Source organism: Callithrix jacchus, chromosome 18 (assembly GCF_049354715.1).
Source record: "Callithrix jacchus isolate 240 chromosome 18, calJac240_pri, whole genome shotgun sequence".
NCBI lineage: Eukaryota > Metazoa > Chordata > Mammalia > Primates > Cebidae > Callithrix > Callithrix jacchus.
Genome location: NC_133519.1, coordinates 11,835,605 through 11,855,418, shown reverse-complemented (window position 1 = coordinate 11,855,418; position 19,814 = coordinate 11,835,605). Strand labels below are relative to the sequence as shown.

General features: G+C 41.7%; 2 protein-coding genes and 1 pseudogene across 6 annotated transcripts in view; 2 read left to right on the top strand and 1 right to left on the bottom strand.

Moving 5' to 3' along the window:
- LOC100394456 (dexamethasone-induced protein-like) overlaps positions 1-18,738 on the bottom strand; it is a 73,278-nt gene extending 54,540 nt beyond the window's left edge. For all 5 annotated transcript variants that reach the window (XR_013529363.1, XR_013529362.1, XR_013529364.1 and 2 more), the window contains exons 1-3: positions 18,576-18,738; positions 17,458-17,622; positions 14,171-14,331 (exon numbers count right to left, since the gene is read on the bottom strand). The gene's annotated coding sequence lies outside the window, so the exon portion shown is untranslated. The remainder of the gene's footprint in view (positions 1-14,170; positions 14,332-17,457; positions 17,623-18,575) is intronic.
- LOC100400604 (centrosomal protein of 83 kDa pseudogene) lies at positions 6,241-7,627 on the top strand (annotated as a pseudogene).
- Positions 18,595-19,814, top strand: part of THEM4 (thioesterase superfamily member 4) — a 37,799-nt gene continuing 36,579 nt past the window's right edge. Inside the window, exon 1 of the mRNA XM_008984377.5 lies at positions 18,595-18,805. Within this exon, the coding sequence (XP_008982625.2) occupies positions 18,707-18,805 (99 nt within the window). The 5' untranslated portion in view covers positions 18,595-18,706. The remainder of the gene's footprint in view (positions 18,806-19,814) is intronic.

Genomic DNA, 19,814 nt, shown 5'->3' with positions numbered 1-19,814 from the left:
GTGACCATGGCCTGTGACACAATAATTAGGAGACACTGAGAACATGTGCCCCAGGTGGTCAGGGCACAGCTTAAGTTTATACATTTTAAGGAGATTTTAAACTACTGGAGAGGATTTTTCAGATTAATTACCAAATTAATCTTACCAAAGATTATCAAGGTCATGTGAATTAAAAGGCATCTGAACTAGTAGTCTGATAAGCACTTACTTTTTTAAAGTCAATTAATTAGAACTCTTTCACACAGTCTGGTAGTGAAATATCACTTCCACACCTGTGACCCATATAACATACTGATAAAACAGACATACAGAACAAAAAAGGCAGATTCAAAATTTGCCTGTTTTAAAAAAATTATCTCCCTTACTTTAAATTATCAACTAAAAAAATTTACAGGAGCCAACAAAAGGTGAAGAAGAGACCAGGAGCAGTGGCTCACACCTATAATCCTAGCACTTTGGGAGGCCAAGGCCAGCAGATCACCTGAGGTCAAGAGTCTGAGACCAGCCTGGCCAACATAGTGAAACTCCATCTCTATTAAAAATATGAAAATAAATAGTGGGGCACAGTGGCACATGCATGTAACCTCAGCTACTCAGGAGGCTGAGACACAAGAATTGTGTGAACCCAGGAGGCAGAGGGTTTTTTTGTATATATATATATATTTTTGAGACAGAGTCTCACTCTGCCGCCAGGAGCCAGGCTGTAGTGTAGTGGCGTGATCTCAGCTCACTGCAACCTCCACCTCCCAGGTTCAAGCAACTCTCCTGCCTCAGCCCCCTGAGTAGCTGGGACTGTAGGCACATGCCACCACCCCCAGCTAATTTTTGTATTTTTAGTAGAGACGGGGTTTCACCATGTTGGCCAGGATGGTATCGATCTCTTGACCTCATGATCTACCTGCCTCAGCCTCCTAAAGTGCTGGGATTACAGGCGTGAGCCACCGCACCTGGCCAAGGCAGAGGTTTCAGTGAACCCAGATCACACCATTGCCTGGGCAACAGAGTGAGATTCCATCTCAAAAAAAAGGTGAAGAAGACAGTTACCATCTTAGGCCTTTTTAAAAGAGAGCAAGAGCTAAACTGATATAGTAATCTGAAGAATTTCAAAGAGACAGATTATAGAATTTAAAAATTAAAAACCTCTTGCATTAAAAATAAATAAATATTTTAAATAAAATCTTGTTATAATTCTTCAGTTTTGTATTCATGTATTTTTAATATCAAAGTCCCAGCTCTAGAAAGTCTATTATATTTAATTATCACCAACTGAATTATATAACTTTTTTAAAAATAAATTCCTTTTTTACTATCCTTATTTACAACTTACATAGGCCATTCATGACGAGCTTGAACTTTATGGTTTGTCCTAAAGATCTCTCTTTCTTGAGCAACCAGTCATCTTATTTTAGGACAAAAAGATTCACCATACAAGATATTTTCTCATATAAAATTTTTCTTTTAACCTTTCTTACCCAAAATGCCTCCTTACATCTATAACTTTCTTTACATTTCTCTTACCTCATGGTTCCTTTTACTTTGTTTTACATATAACCTCCAAATAACCTTTGAATTAGACAAAAGATATTTACCTTTAATAAGAACACTTTTTTAAATGTTTTCCTATGTTTAAATTAGAAATTATATAGACATTTAATTAATATTTAATATAATCTTAGATTCTAAATTATGACAAATTTGTTTACAAGTATTTATTGCATTTATCTGATTAAATTATTTAATATTTACCTATATTATTTATAAAAACTGTGACAGTTATTATTCAAAGTTATTTCCCCGTTAATTATTTTTATAACCTATTAATTTCAGGGATTTACCTAACTAAGAAACTTAAGGTTAAAAGTATGAGTATTTAACCAATAACTCAGGATTTCGCTGTTTTCATTAAACCAACATTAAATGTCTTATTTATCAAAAATTATACAAGCAAAGATCATTCTGTTTTGGGCTAGCTTTGTAGTTTTATAATCCTTATGGCATATTTTGACACCTTATAGTATTCTGCAGAGATAAATACAAACCTCTTAATCAATAAATGCAAACAAAAATACTATCAATTCTTAAGACATTTCTAATAATTATTTTACCAATAATTTTAAAGCCAACTTAAGCTTACATCATGTGAACTTGAAAGACTTAATATCTCTATTGACTTAACGTCTCTATCTTTTTTTCTTTTTTTGAGATGGAGTTTCGCTGTTGTTACCCAGACTGGAGTGCAATGGCACGATCTCGGCTCACTGCAACCTCCACCTTCTGGGTTCAAGCAATTCTCCTGCCTCAGCCTCCCAAGTAGCTGGGATTACAGGCACGCACCAACATGCCCAGCTAATTTTTGTATTTTTAATAGAGACGGGGTTTCACCTTGTTGACCACGATGGTCTCAATCTCTTGACCTTGTGATCCACCCACCTTGGCCTCACAAAGTGCTGGGATTACAGGCGTGAGCCACTGTACCCGGCCTTCCTACCATTCTTATCTACTTATCAAGACAAAACCTGCCAATGTCTCAGCCTACCTACATTCCAAGTGTTTTGGAATTTGGTGGTAAGACCTGACCTGAGGCTTCTTATAATCTTTACTCAGCGGAAATGTGCATATATTTTACTACAGCATATTGTGTTTATTTAGAGGAGCTGCCCTGGATCTGTAGGGGATGAGTCTTTTCTAAATTGTTAAAAGCAGTTCATGCCAATATTCTGAATAAATATTTCTAAAATGCAAAAAAGTTATTCTTGCTTTACTTTATACAAATAATTGGGTCAAGCACAATAAGTCTTAAAACTAAGACTTGGCCAGGCACAGTGGCTCACACCTGTAATCCCAGCACTTTGGGAGGCCAAGGCAGGCAGATCGCATGAGGTCAGGAGTTCGAGACCAGCCTGACCAACATGGAGAAACATGTTTCTGCCAAAAATACAAAATTAGTTGGGCATGGTGGTGCATGGCTGTAATCCCAGCTACTTGGGAGGCTGAGGCAGGAGAATCGCTTGAACTTGGTTGCGGTGAGCTGAGATCGTGCTACTGCCCTCCAGCCTGAACAACAAGAGCAAAACTCCAAAAAACTAAGACTTATTTTGCAAGTAAATTTGTCCTATAATTTGTCTTTAATAAAAAGGGGGGCTAGAGAGAAATATCATGTTTCAAAAGAGCTGTAGCATACTTGTTAGATTCTAGTCTTGCCTGCTATTCTTGAGTTTTTATTATTTTTGGCAATTTGGACTAAATTCTGAATTCTTTGTGGACTATGAGCCCCCAAACTAATGTTTTCAAACTTTTCTTCCACTTTTCTGACTTCTACTCAATGAAATTTCTACTACCTTTTTCCAGAGGCCCTGCAAGCTAAACATTATTCCTTGTCCTACAGGTGACAAAAATGTGTCAGATTACCATGCCTTCCTTGTCTACAACTAAAGGTATTTTGAGTCTAACATCGGATAAGTTATGCCCAACATTAACCTTTTTCTTCTATTCCACAGAAATGCCTGTTATTGCAGCCGGGGGCGGTGGCTCACACCTGTAATCTCAGCACTCTGGGAGGCATGTGGATCAACGAGGTCAAGAGATTGAGACCATCCTGGCCAACATGGTGAAACCCTGTTTCTTCTAAAGACAGAAAAATTAGCTGGGCATGGTGGCACAGCCTGTAGTCCCAGCTACTTGAGAGGCTGAGGCATGAGAATCTCTTGAATCCGGGAGGCAGAGGTTGCAATGAGCTGAGATCATGCCACTGCACTCCAATCTGGTGGCAGAGTGAGACTCGTCTCAAAAAAAAAAAAAAATGCCTCTTACTAAAAATCTGTTTGCCTCATCGCACATAGAGGCCTAGCCCATCTGCAATGCCACTCTCCTGATATGGGAAATAGCCATTTAACTGAACTGATCTAGTCTCAGGACTAGAAAACTGACTAACATATATGGAATGGTATATTTAAATATGCTGTTTCCCATCTATCCCAATCAGTCTAACAACCTCTGGCCTAAATCTCTCTCTGCTAGTGACTCCATGCCTGATTGGTTCTTAGAGCTATTCACCTGGATCCCTCAGAGATTAAGATCAATTATACAAAGGCTTCTGAAGCCAGGAGTTTCACTCTTTATCCTAGGACTCATTATTTACCTTATACTTCACCGTTCACTTAAATGCTGTGCTAAAATGAGAATACTAATGCTTTATCATGCAAGCCTTGAAACCCCACCCAGGCACTTCTGAGTATGGCAAACAGCTGCAAAGCAGTTCCACTCCTCTTACCTCAGGGTCAACACCTACTCCCATTATGCCTCATGTTGGCAGGAAAAAGCTCAAGTGGTCATTGATCGCCCTTTCTTGTCTTCATAGCCCACATCTTAAGAAGAAGGTGTTTCATAACCTTATTTACTCCTGAAATTTACTCCTGCCTTTAGAAACCCAAAGGGAGGGGCTGAAACTGCCTTTGCAAAAATTCAAACTCAGAATATTATGATGGTGAAAGAGAGCTGACCTAACCAACTCCATCTTGCCTCTAACCTCCAAGCTGCCCTTGTTCATTCCCGGGCACAGGCCGAACTAACTTTGGGAGGAACTTATTATAGTTTAACTTTGGAACAAAGATTATAACAGCCCTTTCCCAAAACAAATCCCCTTCCTTCCTGGGGACTAGACTAACAAATTAGCCACAAGATTAGAGATTATGGTTTTGGAGTCATGCAGCTAGGGGGCACAAGATTCCAAATATCCCCAAACTGCTCCTCAGGATAACATCAAGTTTGAGGGAAAGGCTACACATATTTATGAGGGGAGCCCCATATACGCTTAACGGGTAAGCACAGTTACATAAATCCTATGTTCACTTTGGGGCAGAGTTTTAGAATAAAAATGAGGTAAAAGCTGGCCTTCATGTCAAAAAGTAAACTGTAGGACACAAACGTGGTTTGTGTGCAGCATCCCTCTATAAGCCGGCTAAAACTGGCTTGAATTCTGTAGTTGCTTATTAGGAACTCTTTGTAAGACTGGTCCTGTGTCCAATCAGAGTTGCAGTGTAAATCAAAGCTGATTGCTCCTTTTTTTTTTGAGACAAAATTTCACTCTTGTTGCCCAGGCTGGAGTGCAATGGCACAGTATCGGCTCACTACAACCTCCGCCTCCTGGGTTCAAGAGATTCTCTTGCCTCAACCTCCTGAATAGCTGGAATTACAGGTGACCACTATCACGCTCAGCTAATTTTTTGTATTTTTAGTACAGACAGGCTTTCACCATGTTGGTCAGGCTGATCTCGAACTTCTGACCTCAGGTGATCCACCTGCCTTGGACTCCCAGAGTGCTGGGATTACAGGTGTGAGCCACTGCACCCAGCCAGATGGGAGTTTACTCAGGAATTTCAAAATGTGCCATGCCAGCCAGGCCCTGAACCCTGACCCATAGGTAACTTTGTTTCCTTAAACTTTGGGTCCATCTTAATTGATAAAAGGGCATCTATTTTATTCTTTCAGGTCACATATGGAATTATTAAAGAGGGAAGAGGTCATAGGAACCCCAGAATTTGTAGTTGGCCAGGCAGAAGTGCAGGTAGTCTAGGAATCCCATTTGTGGTGTCTGAAGTGATGGCAGTCTTGAGGGATTCAGTGCCACGTTAGCATGGGGTCTGTGCTAACCCACTGTAGTTAGTGTCAGATTTTAATTCAACTGTAGAACACCTAGTTGGTGTCAGAGAACTGAAGAACTGTTTATATGGAAAAACAAGTCCCTCAGCCAGGAAGGGACAGAGTCCGATTTAAACCCAAGCTTTTTACCAGAATCTAGCCAAAGAGTAACTAATATTGACAGTTGTGAATGACAATTCAGTAGTATCTGGGGCCAGAACAAAAAGGGCATTTTAAATGTAGGTTGGTTGGGGGTTTCTTGGGGAACTTTGTCTTTAGTGGAAAGAGAGGGGTTGCAATGGATGAGAAGTACAGGTGTGAGGGTTTCTGCTGTCATGATTCTTGTTTTGTGTGAAAGAGGTTTGAGCACGTTGAAACAGGCAGAGGCTAGATGTAGAAAATGCTTAATGGGGGTGTCAAAGGATATAATTACAAAAGACATAGTTTAAAGATCTCAATTGGCTCCTCCTCTTCAGTTTGCACCGCGAACTGAAGAGCGAGGCATGGCGGGCTGGGATGACACCCCACTGAGGGACCGTAACTCTTTGTCCCAATGCCTCCATGAGCAAAGTTGAGTGGGTACCGGTGGTCGGAGCCGTGGAGGTGTCCTTGGTGGTGAGCGCGGCCAGAACTCCGGTCACGTATAATTTGGCCTCCTGAGATTCTACCTTAGCAAGAAAGGAGCGGGAGATACTCCTGGACAGAAAACTAAAATAATAAGAAAGCCAAAACTTATTTTTACATGGTTGTCAGCACATTTACCGACATGGACACTTTTCCCAATAATTTGCCTCCTGGTGGAAACAGTGGATTGACAGGTTCTCAGTGGGCGTTCCAGAAAATGTTAATTGATGAAAGGTTACGATGTGGGCATCATAAAGCTAATTATCAGACTCTGAAAGCCGAACACACAAGGTTGCAGAATGAATATGTAAAGTCACAAAATGAACTCAAGCACCTGTTAAATGAAAAGCAAATTCACCAGGAAAAACTTCAGCTGCTTCAAGAACTAAGAGAAGAATTAGTAGAGAAAACTAAAGGCTTAGAAGAAATGAGACTGCAGATATTAACTCCACAAAAATTGGAATTGCTAAGAGCCCAAATTCAACAAGAATTAGAAACTCCAATGAGAGAACGTTTTCAGACCCCGGATGAAGAGGTGGAAAAGTATAGAGCTGTATATAATAAGCTTCACTATGAACATACATTTCTCAAGTCAGAATTTGAACACCAGAAGGAAGAGTTTGCGCATATTTTAGAATATGGAAAAATGAAATATCAATCAGAGACTGCAAGACTGGAGGAAGATAAAGAACTATGTAACCAGCTGCTTAATGTTGATCTCACAAGAGACAGCAAACGAGTGAGCAACTTACTCGAGAAAAAGTCTATTTGTATAAAAAATTAAAAGGTTTAGAGGCTGAAGTAGCAGAATTATGGGCTGAAAAGGAGAATTCTGGCACTCAGGTAGAAAATGTCCAAAGAATACAGGTGCGGCAGTTGGCTGAGGTGCAGGCTACAGTCAGGTCCCCAGAGGCTGAAAAACAGTCAGCTAAGCTATGGGCAGAACACTTGGAAAAAGAGCTACAATCAAGCAATGAATAAAATACCTGTTTGATTAATAAATTGCATAAAGCAGAACAAGAAATAAATACATTGTCCAGTACAGTAAAAGAACTTAAACATCCAAACAAACTAGAAATAACAGACATCAAACTGGAGGCAGCAAGAGCTAAGAGTGAGCTAGAAAAAGAAAGGAGTAAGATTCAAAGTGAACTGGATGGACTACGGTCAGACAATGAAATTCTCAAAGCAGCTGTTGAACACCACAAAGATATTCCTCAAGAAGAGCAACCCCACGATACATAATCGTTAGATTCACCAGGGTTGAAATGAAGGAGAAAATACTAAGGGCTGCCAGAGGTCAGGTTACCCACAAAGGGAAGCCTATCAGACTCACAGCAGATCTCTAGGCAGAAACCCTACAAGCCAGAAGAGAGTGGGGGCCAATATTCAACATCCTTAAAGAAAAGAACTTTAAACCCAGAACTTCATATCCAGCCAAACTAAGCTTCACAAGTGAAGGAAAAATAAAATCTTTTATGAACAAGCAAGTACTCAGAGATTTCATTACCACCAGGCCTGCTTTACAAGAGCTTCTGAAAGAAGCATTACACATAGAAAGGAACACCCAGTATTAGCCTTTCCAAAAATATACCAAAAAGTAAAGAGCATCAACATAATGAATTTACATCAACTAATGGGCAAAACAGCCAGCTAACATCAAATGGCAGTAATCCTAAATTTAAATAGACTAAATCCCCCAATCAAAAGATACAGCCAAAACCCATCAGTATGCTGCATCCAGACCCATCTCACATGCAAGGATACACAAAGACTCAAAACAAAGGGATGGAGAAAGATTTAGCAACCAAATGGAGAGCAAAAATAAATAAAAAGCAGAAGTTGCAATTCTCATCTCTGATAAAATGGATTTTAAAGCAACAAAGCAACAAAGATAAAAGGATCAATGCAACAAGAAGAGCTAATGATCCTAAATATATATGCACCCAATACAGGAGCACCCAGATACGTAAGACCTATACAGAGACTTAGACTCCCACACAATAATAGTGGGAGACTTCAACATCAATATTAGATAGATCAACGAGACAGAAAATTAATAAGGATATCCAGGACTTGAACTCACATCCAGAACAAGTAAACTTAATAAACATTTATAGAGCTCTCCACTTTAAATACACAGAATGTACACTCTTACCAGTACCACATACACCTACTCACAGGTTTAAATGAAATATTGGTTGGCCATTATTAAGCACAATTATTGGCATAAAAGAGGTTTTCAATACCCATTTTTAGAATAAAGCAACTCCCGTTCTCTCTCCCTCTTCCTCTTTCTTCCTCCCCTTCATGACATTTTTCTTTCTCTTTTTTTTTTTTTTCAAAAAATAAAAAAATAAACCTCTTTTCTTTATAAATTACCCAGTCTCAGGTATGTCTTTATTAGCAACATGAAAACAAACCAATACACATTCCAACTATATTCTTTCAATTATTTTAAATGGTAGAATAAATACTTTTTGGGCTATCAAATACTAGATCTTATTCATTATGTCTAACCATATCTTTGTACCCATTCAACTGTCCCTACTTCTCAACCCCACTAACCTCTGCAGCCTCTGGCAACCATCATTCTATTCTCTTTCCCTATGAGTTCACTTGTTTTAATTTTTAGTTCCCACAAAAAAAAAAAAAAAAGATCTCAATATCTCAATTGGCTTTATTTGCAACAAGAGCATAAGACAAAACCTCTTTCTATAAAACAGAACGAGTGTTCTGATGAGCTGAGCAGAGGAGATTGGTTTTACAGACAGAGAAGGGCTGAAGAAAGCAAAAACAAAGAACAAAGAGTGGGTAAGTCATTTCACAGTTACTGTCCTTATTAGGTGGGAAGAGAAAACAGAACAATGGAGAAATAACTAATTGCTTAACATCAGTTTACATTTTTTGGTAATGATTAGGGCAGATGAAACTTTATTATCATGCATGTTTGGGAAATTAGGCTGTTCTCTCTCTCTCCTGATTTCTAGGAAGGTCAAGTAACAACTTCATTTTGGTTGAGTTACATAAAACTTCAGTATGACTGACTTCAGTTTGATTTTTACTCTCATCACTGGAGCCTAGTCCAGGAGCTTAGTCCAAAACAATGGCCGTCTATAATTTTTATATAACAATTTTCCCCTTTTGGTCAAGGCTCAAGTGAGAACCTGACCAAAACCAAGGGCATTGGCACTAGTCTCAGTTACCATCATTTTAGGGTTTCCAGTCTCAACACATCATTCATGGGGTACAGTGTCCACATCATCGTGCATTATTTGAGTTTTTTGTTATTCTAGCAAAAGACAGACTATTTGACATTCAACAGATGGCTGTATGCAAACATTTAAAACTTCTTTTTTTGATACAGAGTCTCACTCTATCGCCCAGGCCGGGGTGCAGTGGCACGATCTCGTTCACTGCAGTCTCTGCCTCCCAGGTTCAAGTGATTCTCCTGCCTCAGCCTCCCAAGTAGCTGAGACTACAGACATGCACCACCACACCCAGCTAATTTTGGTGTTTTTGCCATGTTGGCCAGGCTGGTCTCGAACTCTGACCTCAGGTGATCCGCCCACCTTGGCTTCCCAAAGTGCTGGGATTATGGCCACAAAGATTTAAAACATTTTGAGAGCATATAGTGCAACAGAGACTGCTATTGTTACCTCAGGAGGATAATATTAAGAGTCTGGAGTATGCTCCTTCGCTAGGGTCCTCATGAAACAAACCAACTAAAATAGAATAAATTGAAGAATGAGCCAGATGAGGAGTGCATCCATCTTAAACAAGTAGCCAGTCTGTTAATTTTTTCATCCCAGTCTCTCTGATACCTGATATATTTATCCTTGTGCAACAAAAAGTGTTAGCAACTGCAACAATTCCTTCTTGTTCAGCTAACAGAAAATCTCTCACCTCATGACTGAGTTAAAGTATGGAGTGACAATTTGCAAGTTACCCACTGAAGCTACTGATTATGAAATTCTAACTATAGCATTATTCTGCCAGACAAAAAAGATAGGCATAAGCAAGGAAAAATTAAGGAAAATAAGAGTCATATTATGGCAGAGTATTGTTCTGACAGTTTTGGTTTTTGGAGACAGGGTCTAGCTCTGTCACCCAGGCTGGAGTGTAGTGGCAGTGGCATGATCTCAGCTCACTGCAACCTCCACCTCTTGGGCTGAAGCCATCCTCCACCTTAGCCTTGTGAGTAGCCAGGACTACAGGCATGCGCCACCATGCCTGGCTAATTATTGTATTTTTTGTAGAGACAAGGTTTCGTCATATTGCCCAGGCTGGTCTCAAACTCCTGGGCTCAGCAATCCACCTGCTTCAGCCTCCCAAAGTGCTAGGACTACAGGCAAGAGCCATCACACTCAGCCATTCTGACAGTCTTGAGAAAAACTCCCCATGATAAGGTTAACAACTCATATCAGTTTGTGGTTTCAATGTCTCTGATTATGGCATCAGGCAGTTCGGTGAACCCTTGATGTGGTCCACACATCGGGCATGAGACTTGTCCCTTAAAATTTGCATCGAGTTGTCTAGCTTCAGCTGTGGGGCTTTAGGAACAGAGCAGTTCTTGTTCTTAGTTGGAAAATTATAGCCAGAAACTGGAGGAAACTAGAATTTGGGATCCAGTCCAGTGTACAGGCAGAAAACAAAAACTTGAAAACAATGAATAGGAGTACAACCTAATAACAGGTGTACTATAGTTTTCCTTATTCTCTTTACAGTCACTCCCATGTATTTTTTTTTTAAAAAGAGGCCAGGCGCAGTGGCTCACGCCTGTAATCCCAGCACTTTGGGAGGCCGAGGTGGGCGGATCACAAGGTCAAGAGTTCGAGATCAGCCTGGCCAACATACAACAACCCCGTCTCTACTAAAAATAGAAAAAATTAGCTGGGTGTGGTGGCAGGAACCTATAATCCTAGCTACTCAAGAGACTAAGGTAGGAGAATTGTTTGAACCTGGGAGGCAGAGGTTACAGGAAGCCAAGATCACACCCCTGCACACCAGCCTGGGCAACAGTGTAAGGGGCCATCTCAAAAAAAGACAAGACAAGACAGAGAGAGAGAGAGAAAGAAAGAGAGAACAAAAGAAAAGAAAGGAAAGAAAGAAAAGAAAGAAAGAGAAAGAAGCATGTTTCTTTAAACACATTCCTTTCTTCACCTCTGGCTGCTGTCCTCTCTTCTCACCATAAGAGGTCTGAAGAGTAGTCAATCTACTCCTGTTTGTATGTTTACCTCCCACTCATTCCTCCAGCCTCGCCTCTCCACCTCAACTGCTCTTACTGACATCTCTAATACTTTCTGTGTTCTAAACCAAGGACATTTTCAGGTCTTTATCTTAAGTTCCAAACTATTCTATTATCTCTGCAGTACCTGCAACACAAGACACCTAGAAAAGAACTCACTTTTCTTCCCTGCACCCCCAAACACACTCCTCTTTTTCCCTTTCTTTTTTTTATTGCATTTTAGGTTTTGGGGTACATGTGAAGAACATGCAAGATTGTTGCGTAAGTACACACATAGCGGTGTGATTTGCTGCCTTCCTCCCATTCACCTATATCTGGCATTTCTCCCCATGCTCTCTCTCCCCAACTCCCCACCCCCCCACTGTCCCTCCCCTCTCTCCCCTCTTTTTCCCTTTCTAAAGGGTACCTCCACTATTGGTCATCCAAGAAACCTGGATGACAGCCTAGTCCTCATTTTCTCCCATGCCCTCGGCCTCATCCATTGCCAAATCCCCTCACTCTATCAACCCCCACAGAGCACTCAAGTGTATACTTGATTCCAGTGCAATTTCCCCATAGCCTCTATCATAATCATTCTAAAATGTAAGTCAGATAATGCCAGTCCTCTACTAACAGTCTTCCAGTAGCTCTTCATTGCCACCAGAGTAATCTCTAAGCACATACAGGAGAACAGAGTTCTCTGGGATCTTGAAGGCCCAGCCTTTCCAGCCTCGTCTTTCACCACATCCTCCTCTTATTGGATGCCCAAACTCGACAGAAACTCTCAGTAGCTTCCTGAACTTGCCAGGTGATTCCATGCTGTACTTTGACATGGAACCTGCAATGTCCTTTCTGGCCCCATTTGCTGGGCCAACTCCAATTTGTCCTTCAAGACTTAGCTTGTACCTTCTCAGGGATTCAGTAACTTGCATAGGGACAGTTTCATTATTCATCTACTGTAGGTCTTCTTTTTGAGACTCTTAGGATATTTGGATTAGTGTAAACTCAAAATGGTTTCATACAGCACTAAAGAAGTATGGCCTACAGTAATCCCACAACTACAGAAGTGGATTTGTTCTTTCAGTCACATGTTGGTGACTCAAAATCTGTATTAAGCATTTGTAAGTATTTATAAATGGTGCTTTTTTATTATTCACAGTATACCAAGGTAAAAATAAGCTTTCTTAAGTTAGAATTCTGTAAAGATTTCTGCTTATTCAGCTCATCCCATCTCACTCATTACCAGAATCTTCATGTAACAGCTTGGTTGGTCTGTCAATACAGGTGTCTTTACATAACAAATCCTACAGATGCCCTTAACTCTGAATTCAACAAGGCAATGTTGAAAAAGACCAACCTAGCACTCTGTATTTTTTTTTTCACCGTCTTACGGTGCTGCAGCACTCTGTAATGAGAATGATATAGAAGAACTTTCTTAGGAATGCATAACATCCATGAAACCCTACATTTGATGATGGCATGGGAATATATAATTTTCTCCATGGGTTTCAGCTGTAAATGGATAATAATGGTAATCTCACATGATTATCCTGATGACTAAATGAAGAGAACTTTGAACAAGAGATTCATCAGCATATAAAAGGTATTTAAACCATGGGAATTGACAAGATAACTAGAGAGAAAAAGTTGAAAGAGTAAAGATCCCAGCCCTCCTTCCAAATGTTCCCCACTCATTAGTTCATTCAACAATTATTTTTGAGTGTCTAAGATCTGCCCATCATTGAGGAGGCATGGGTATACAAAAGAGACATGGAAAAAGCTTATAGTCTTCTCAGAGAGACAGGTAGCACACAATATTTAACTATAAACTATAAAAATTGCTCTAAAGGAAAAGTTTCAGCACTCAGAATTTAATGAGGACCTAATTCAGATTAAATAAAATCATGTATATAAAGAACTTAGCATACTATCTGAAATCTAGTAAGCACTTTGTTCAGAGAAGGCATCCCTAAGAAAGTGGCAATTATGTGGACACCAAAAACCTAGGAGTTAGTTATGTAAAGAGGAGGAGGAGCCGGGCATGGTGGCTCATGTCTGTAATCCCAGCACTTTGGGAGGCTGAGGCAGGCGGATCACAAGGTCAGGAGTTCAAGCCCAGCCTGGCCAACATGGTGAAAGCCCATCTCTACTAAAAATACAAAAAATTAGCCGGGTGTGGTGGCACGCGCCTGTAATCCGAGCTACTCAGGAGGCTGAGGCAGGAGAATCGCTTGAACCTGGGAGGCTAAGGTTGCAGTGAGCTCAGACCGCACCAATGCACTCCAGCCTGGGCAACAGAGCAATACTCCACCCCCCCCCAAAAAAGAAAGAAAGAAAGAAAGAAAAGGTAGGGGAAAGAGCTTTGTAAGCAGAGCAACAACACCCAAGAAGGCCCTGGGGCAGGAAAAAGCCTGGGGCACTCCAGGAGCTGAAAGGAGACCTGTATGGCTAGAGCATAAGACAGGTAGTAAATGACAATACCATCTACTTGGCACTCCCCAAGTAGAAATCTCCCTCTCCCCCATGTAAGACTTCAAGAACAATACAACATTACATGGACATATTGTAAGATGGTTAAAACACACACACACACACACACACACACACACACACACACACGCGCACGCGCGACTCTATACATTATATTAAAATACTAATGAATTGCAGATGAATTGCATCTACCTGAAAATAAGCCTGCAGTTCCTTTTTTCAACCTCCTCCTTCACAGTCACCTTTCTCCCGCTACTGAAAGGATGATGGAACGTTCACCCATCCGTAGACTCGTTTTGGTGCCTTGCCCCATGGATAACAATTCAAGAAAACATCCTTTCCAAGAGTGAGATCTATGAAAACAAATCCAAGAAAAATTCAGCAAGAAATATTAAAGCATCCAGCATTGTATTGCCATTCAATTTTCATATAAATGCAAGATTCAAAATTTAATTTAAAATTTACATGTAAAACGGTTATCAGACAGAAACACAAAAAGTACGATAATAAGAATAAAAATACTTCATTTTTTAAAATGGGCAAAATATTTGAATAGACATTTCAATGAAAAAGATACATGGATTAAAAATAAGTCCATAAGATTAAAAAAAAAAAAAAAACACACAACGAAATACACACATCTAGTTACAATGGCTAAAATATAAAAGACTGTCCATACCAAAGGTTGGCAAGGATATGAAGGAACTGAAATCCTTATACACTACTGGTAAAATGATACAACTACTTTGGAAAACAGTTGGGCAGTTTCTTAAAAAGTTAAACATACATCTACACCACATGATCCAATCATTCCAATCTTATCCAAGAGAAAAGAAAGCATACATCCATACAAAGACTTGTACTCATGGCAGCTATATTGGTAATCCACAAAAACTGGAAATAACCCAAAAGGTCATCCATGGGTGAATGGAAAAATTGTGGTACATCTATACAATGGAATACTACTCAGCAACTTTAAAAAATAAATTCTTGACATAAGCAAAACGTGAATCTCAAAATAGTTACAGTGAATTAAAAAAATTCAGATCACAAAAAGTATGTACTATATAATTCTATTTATATAATACTCTAGAAAATTCAAATTAATCTACAGTAACAGAAAGCACTGTAGAATAGAAGGGAGGGTTTACAAAAGGACATGAGCAAACTTGTGGGTAATAGATATGCTCATTACCTTGATTATAGTGATGGTTGCATGGGTGTAAACTTCTATCAAAACATCCAATTGTACACTTTAAATACGTATATTTTATATCAACTATATCTCTTTTTTTCTTTTTGAGACGGAGTCTCATTCTATAGCCTGGCGTTGGGAGTGCAGTGGCATAATCTTGGCTCGCTGCAACCTCTACCTCCTGGATTCAAGCAATTCTCCTGGCTCAGCCTCCTGAGTAGCTAGGATTACAGGAGTGTGCCACCATGCCTGGCTAATTTTTGTATTTTTAGTAGAGACGGGGTTTCACCATGTTGGTTGGGCTGGTCATGAACTCCTGACCTTGTGATCTGCCTGCCTCAGCCTCCCAAAGTGCTGAGATTACAGGCATGAGCCACCATGCCCGGCTTTTTTTTTTTAGACAGAGTTTTGCTCTTATTGCCCAGGCTGAAACACAATGGCACGATCTCAGCTCGCTGCAACCTCTGCCTCCCAGGTTCTAGCGATACTCCTGCCTCAGCCTCTCAAGTAGCTGGGATTACAGGCAAGCACCACAACGCCCAGCTAATTTTTGTATTTTTAGTAGAAACGGGGTTTCACCATATTGGCCAGGCTGGTCTCGAACTCCTGACCTCATGTGATCCACCTGCCTCAGCCTCCCAAAGTGCTGGGATACAGGTGTGAGCCACTGCGTCTAGCCTATGTCAACTATATCTCAATAAAGCTGCCTAAAAAACTTAAGAATGGTGAGAAGACTACTAAGCTTCATATCACTGGCTTATTCAAAGCATAGTTCTATCAAGATTGAACATTTGTTCCTTGCCTAAAACATACAAGCTTCAAACTCTTCCACTTCCATAGCCTATCAATCCTATTTCTAACTGCAACCTGCCCTTCCTCTTCCAAATCTGGCCATTTTATATATGTTGTCAACACAAATACCCCAGAGTATAAGCCACGCAAGAGTGTGGATGACTTGGCTAAATGCACTGCTGCTACTTGAAAAATTTAAAGTTTAATGAAGGTTAAACTCAGTTAAACTGAGTGTAACTGACCCATAATTGCCCTAAGTCTAAAGTGTTTTAAGAAGCTGATAGGTGCCAAGTGTGGTGGCTCATGCCTGTCCCAGCACTTTGGGAGGCGGGCAGATCACCTGAGGTCAGGAGTTCGAGACCAGCCTGGCCAACAGGGTGAAACCCTGTCTCTACCAAGAATATAAAAAATTAGCCTGGTATGGCGGCACATGCCTGTAATCCCACCTATTAGGGAAGCTGAGGCAGGGAGAATCACTTGAACCCTAGAGGCGGTGGTTGCAGTGAGCCAAGATCTTGCCACTGCCCTTCCAGCCTGGCCAACAGACAAGACTCCATCTCAAAAAAAATAAAAAAGAAGGGCCAGGCGCGGTGGCTCACGCCTGTAATCCCAGCACTTTGGGAGGCCGAGGCGGGTGGATCACGAGGTCAAGAGATCCAGACCATCCTGGTCAACATGGTGAAACCCCGTCTCTACTAAAAATACAAAAAATTAGCTGAGCATGGTGGTGTGTGCCTGTAATCCTAGCTACTCGGGAGGCTGAGGCAGGAGAATTGTCTGAACCCAGGAGGCGGAGGTTGCGGTGAGCCAAGATCGCGCCATTGCACTCCAGCCTGGGTAACAAGAGTGAAACTCCGTCTCAAAAAAATAAAAAATAAAAAATAAAAAAATAAAAAAGAAGAAGCTGATAGGTGAGCTATCGTACATTAATCTCATAGACGATCCTAGCAGGTTGAAGTCGTTGGGTTTTGACTGACTACATTGTAAATTGTAAATACATGCAATTTCAAGTTACCTGAATAAACTTTTCTATTCATTAACAGTAGTCATCTCAATTTTAGAGGTTTCTGTAATACTTGTGTGCCTCCAGCTGCATGCACAACATGGTAACACTAGACACCAAAGACACTCTGGGTTCTTGCTACTAAACAAGTATTTAAGCACTATGTGCACGTTGTTACAATTAATAAGGCAATCTGATCCCATCCCTGTTGCCAGGAAACTGCAATACTATTAATATATTAAAGAGGAAGACAACTGAGATAAAGAGAATGTGGGAGGGGGGAGGGGGGGTTAGGAGACATCAGAAAACAATCTCTTAGAATTACAGACTCTCAGCAGCCATCCTTATGCTTGATCTTCAGTTCAGTGGCTCTAGGATTCCAAGGGCCCTCCTAACTGCATTGCCTTCTCTCTCCAACTCCCGTTGTCTCAGAATGTTATACCCTCCCCCATTTAAGTGTAGGCTTAAAATATATCTGTGTATTCTTACCTACTGACAAACAGCTGGAATTGTTCATGGGAAGAGTCAAGGCAAAATAGCTAACGCGCTCAGATCCTTGGAGTTTCTTTTTTAATTTATTGCTTTTTTGAGATGGAGCATCAGTATGTTGCCCAGGCTGCAGTGCAATAGTTGTATCTTTGCGAGACTCTGTACCTAAAAAAAAAAAAAAAAAAAAAAAAAAAAATCATTAAGAGTCTTCACCTCAGGATGGACTAAGGCTGTGGCATACTGTTAAGCATTTGAAAATAAAGGGGGAGGATGGCCCGGATTTGCAGTATCGGAGAAATGGCAATACTCCCACCCAGTCTGATTTCAAGGTCCCTGTGAGATTACAGAATTCGAAGTTTAAAAGGTATGCGCCTAGTATTCTCACAATACAAATACAAGAGGTAAATAACCTCAAAAGCATTGATAGCAGTACAATAATTAGTTACAGTACCCATTATTCTTTTAGTACCCATTACCTTCGTTTGTAATATAATTTGTGAGTTTATGTAACGAAAAAGTCTTCCAAGGCACAAGTGCGCTCCTGGGGAGGGTATGGGGCTGTTGGCAAGGAAAGCAGCTTTTCTATTTTCTCTTTCTTTTATTAATTTTTTTTTTCAAAGCGTCTGAGTCACCAATTCATCAGGGCTTGTGACTGAGAAGGAAAGCAGCTTTTCAATCGCATAAATGCCTTTTGTGTCCAGACGGCCCTCTATAAATCAGCACTATCAATCGTGTCCCAGAGACTTGTCCACGCCCTTCTAGAAAACACTTCATTCATACCACTCCTAGCGTGCGCTCCTACCCGCCCGAGGGACTTGTCTTCCGCGGGAGGGATAACTATCTGGGGACACCGAGCACTGCCTTCGCCTGGGCCACACTGGGAGAATGACCGCGAAGCCTCCAGTCGGCGCGCAGGCTGAGGGGCTGACGGGCTGAAAATGGTACCCAGCATCCGCTCGCGCCGCGCTCCCCTCGCCTTTGAGAGGCCCCGAGGGGGCCCGGCGCTTGGCCGCAAAGGAAAGTCTTCCGGAAGGAAAGGCCGGAACCAGAAGACTGGCTCACAGTAGTGCGCTGCCCGGGGCCCGCCAGCCTCACACCCCGCCCCCTGCCGTACGCACCGCCTCCTTGCCAAGCTCTGCGTCGCGCCCAATCAAGGGGTTAACTCGGGCGAGCGGTTTTATGGTGGAAGGACCGTGCGCCGTCCGTGGCTAGGGCAAAGGCGGCCTGGTCTCCAGCGCTGCTCGGAGCCATGCTGAGGAGCTGCGCCGCGCGCCTGCGCACGCTCGGGGCTGTGCGCGGGCTGCCGTCAGGCCGGCGCGCGCCAGGCAGCGAGCGGCGAGTTGCGCTGGTGAGTCTGGGCATTCTCGGGCGTGGGGCGGGAACGGGATTCACAGTCGGAAACACGCCTGCGGTTACAGAGCCTTCAGTTATTTATTCATACCCCAGCCAGCCGAGCTCAGAATCAATCTCACTTCGGCACCACACGGCGGCATAAGCAGCCGGGGCCTGGGAATACTCAGTCCTGAAATTCAGACCGTAAGAAACCGGCCGGGAGAGTGACCCGAGTTGTTTTGTTTTCTTTTTTTAAGTTTTTTTGTGTGTTTTAAGAGACAAGGTTGGCAGGGTGCCGTGGCTCATCCATGTAATCCCAACACTTTGGGAGGCCGAGGCGGGCGGATCACCTGAGGTCAGGAGTTCGAGACCAACCTGACCAACATGAGAAACCCCCCCCTCTCTACTAAAAATACAAAATTAGCTGGGCGTGGTGGCGCCTGCCTGTAATCCCAACTTCAAGGGAGGTTGAGGCAAGACAATCGCTTGAACCCGGGAGGTGGAGGTTGCCTCCAGTCTGGGCTACAGAGGGAGACTCCATCTTAAAAAAAAAAAAAAAAAAAGAGAGAGAGAGACAGGGTTTAGCTCTGTCACCCAGGCTGGAATGCAGTAGCGATCACTGCCACCTTGAACTCCTGGGCTCAAGCCGTCCTCCTGCCTGGTCCTCACAAAGCACTGGGGTTTCAGGCGTGAGTCACCACGCTCTGCCTGTTTTTTGTTTTTTTGCTTTTTTCTAATTTATTTTTAATTGGCAGATAAAATTGTATGTTTATTGTGTACAACATGATGTTTTGAAATATGCATACTCGACTCAGTTTTGAAGCAGAGTGCAGGATGCTGGACTCTGTTCAATTCAGCAGAGAAAGGACCGCTACTGCTAGGACTGATACTAATAAAGGTTCAGCCGGGTCACACACTCTGAACCTAGGCAGTCTGGCGCCTAACCATTGCAGATCCCAGAAGAGCACCATCTCTTCCAATGGTTTAATCCTGATTGTCTCTGACTTGTCTTGTTTCTGAGAAAC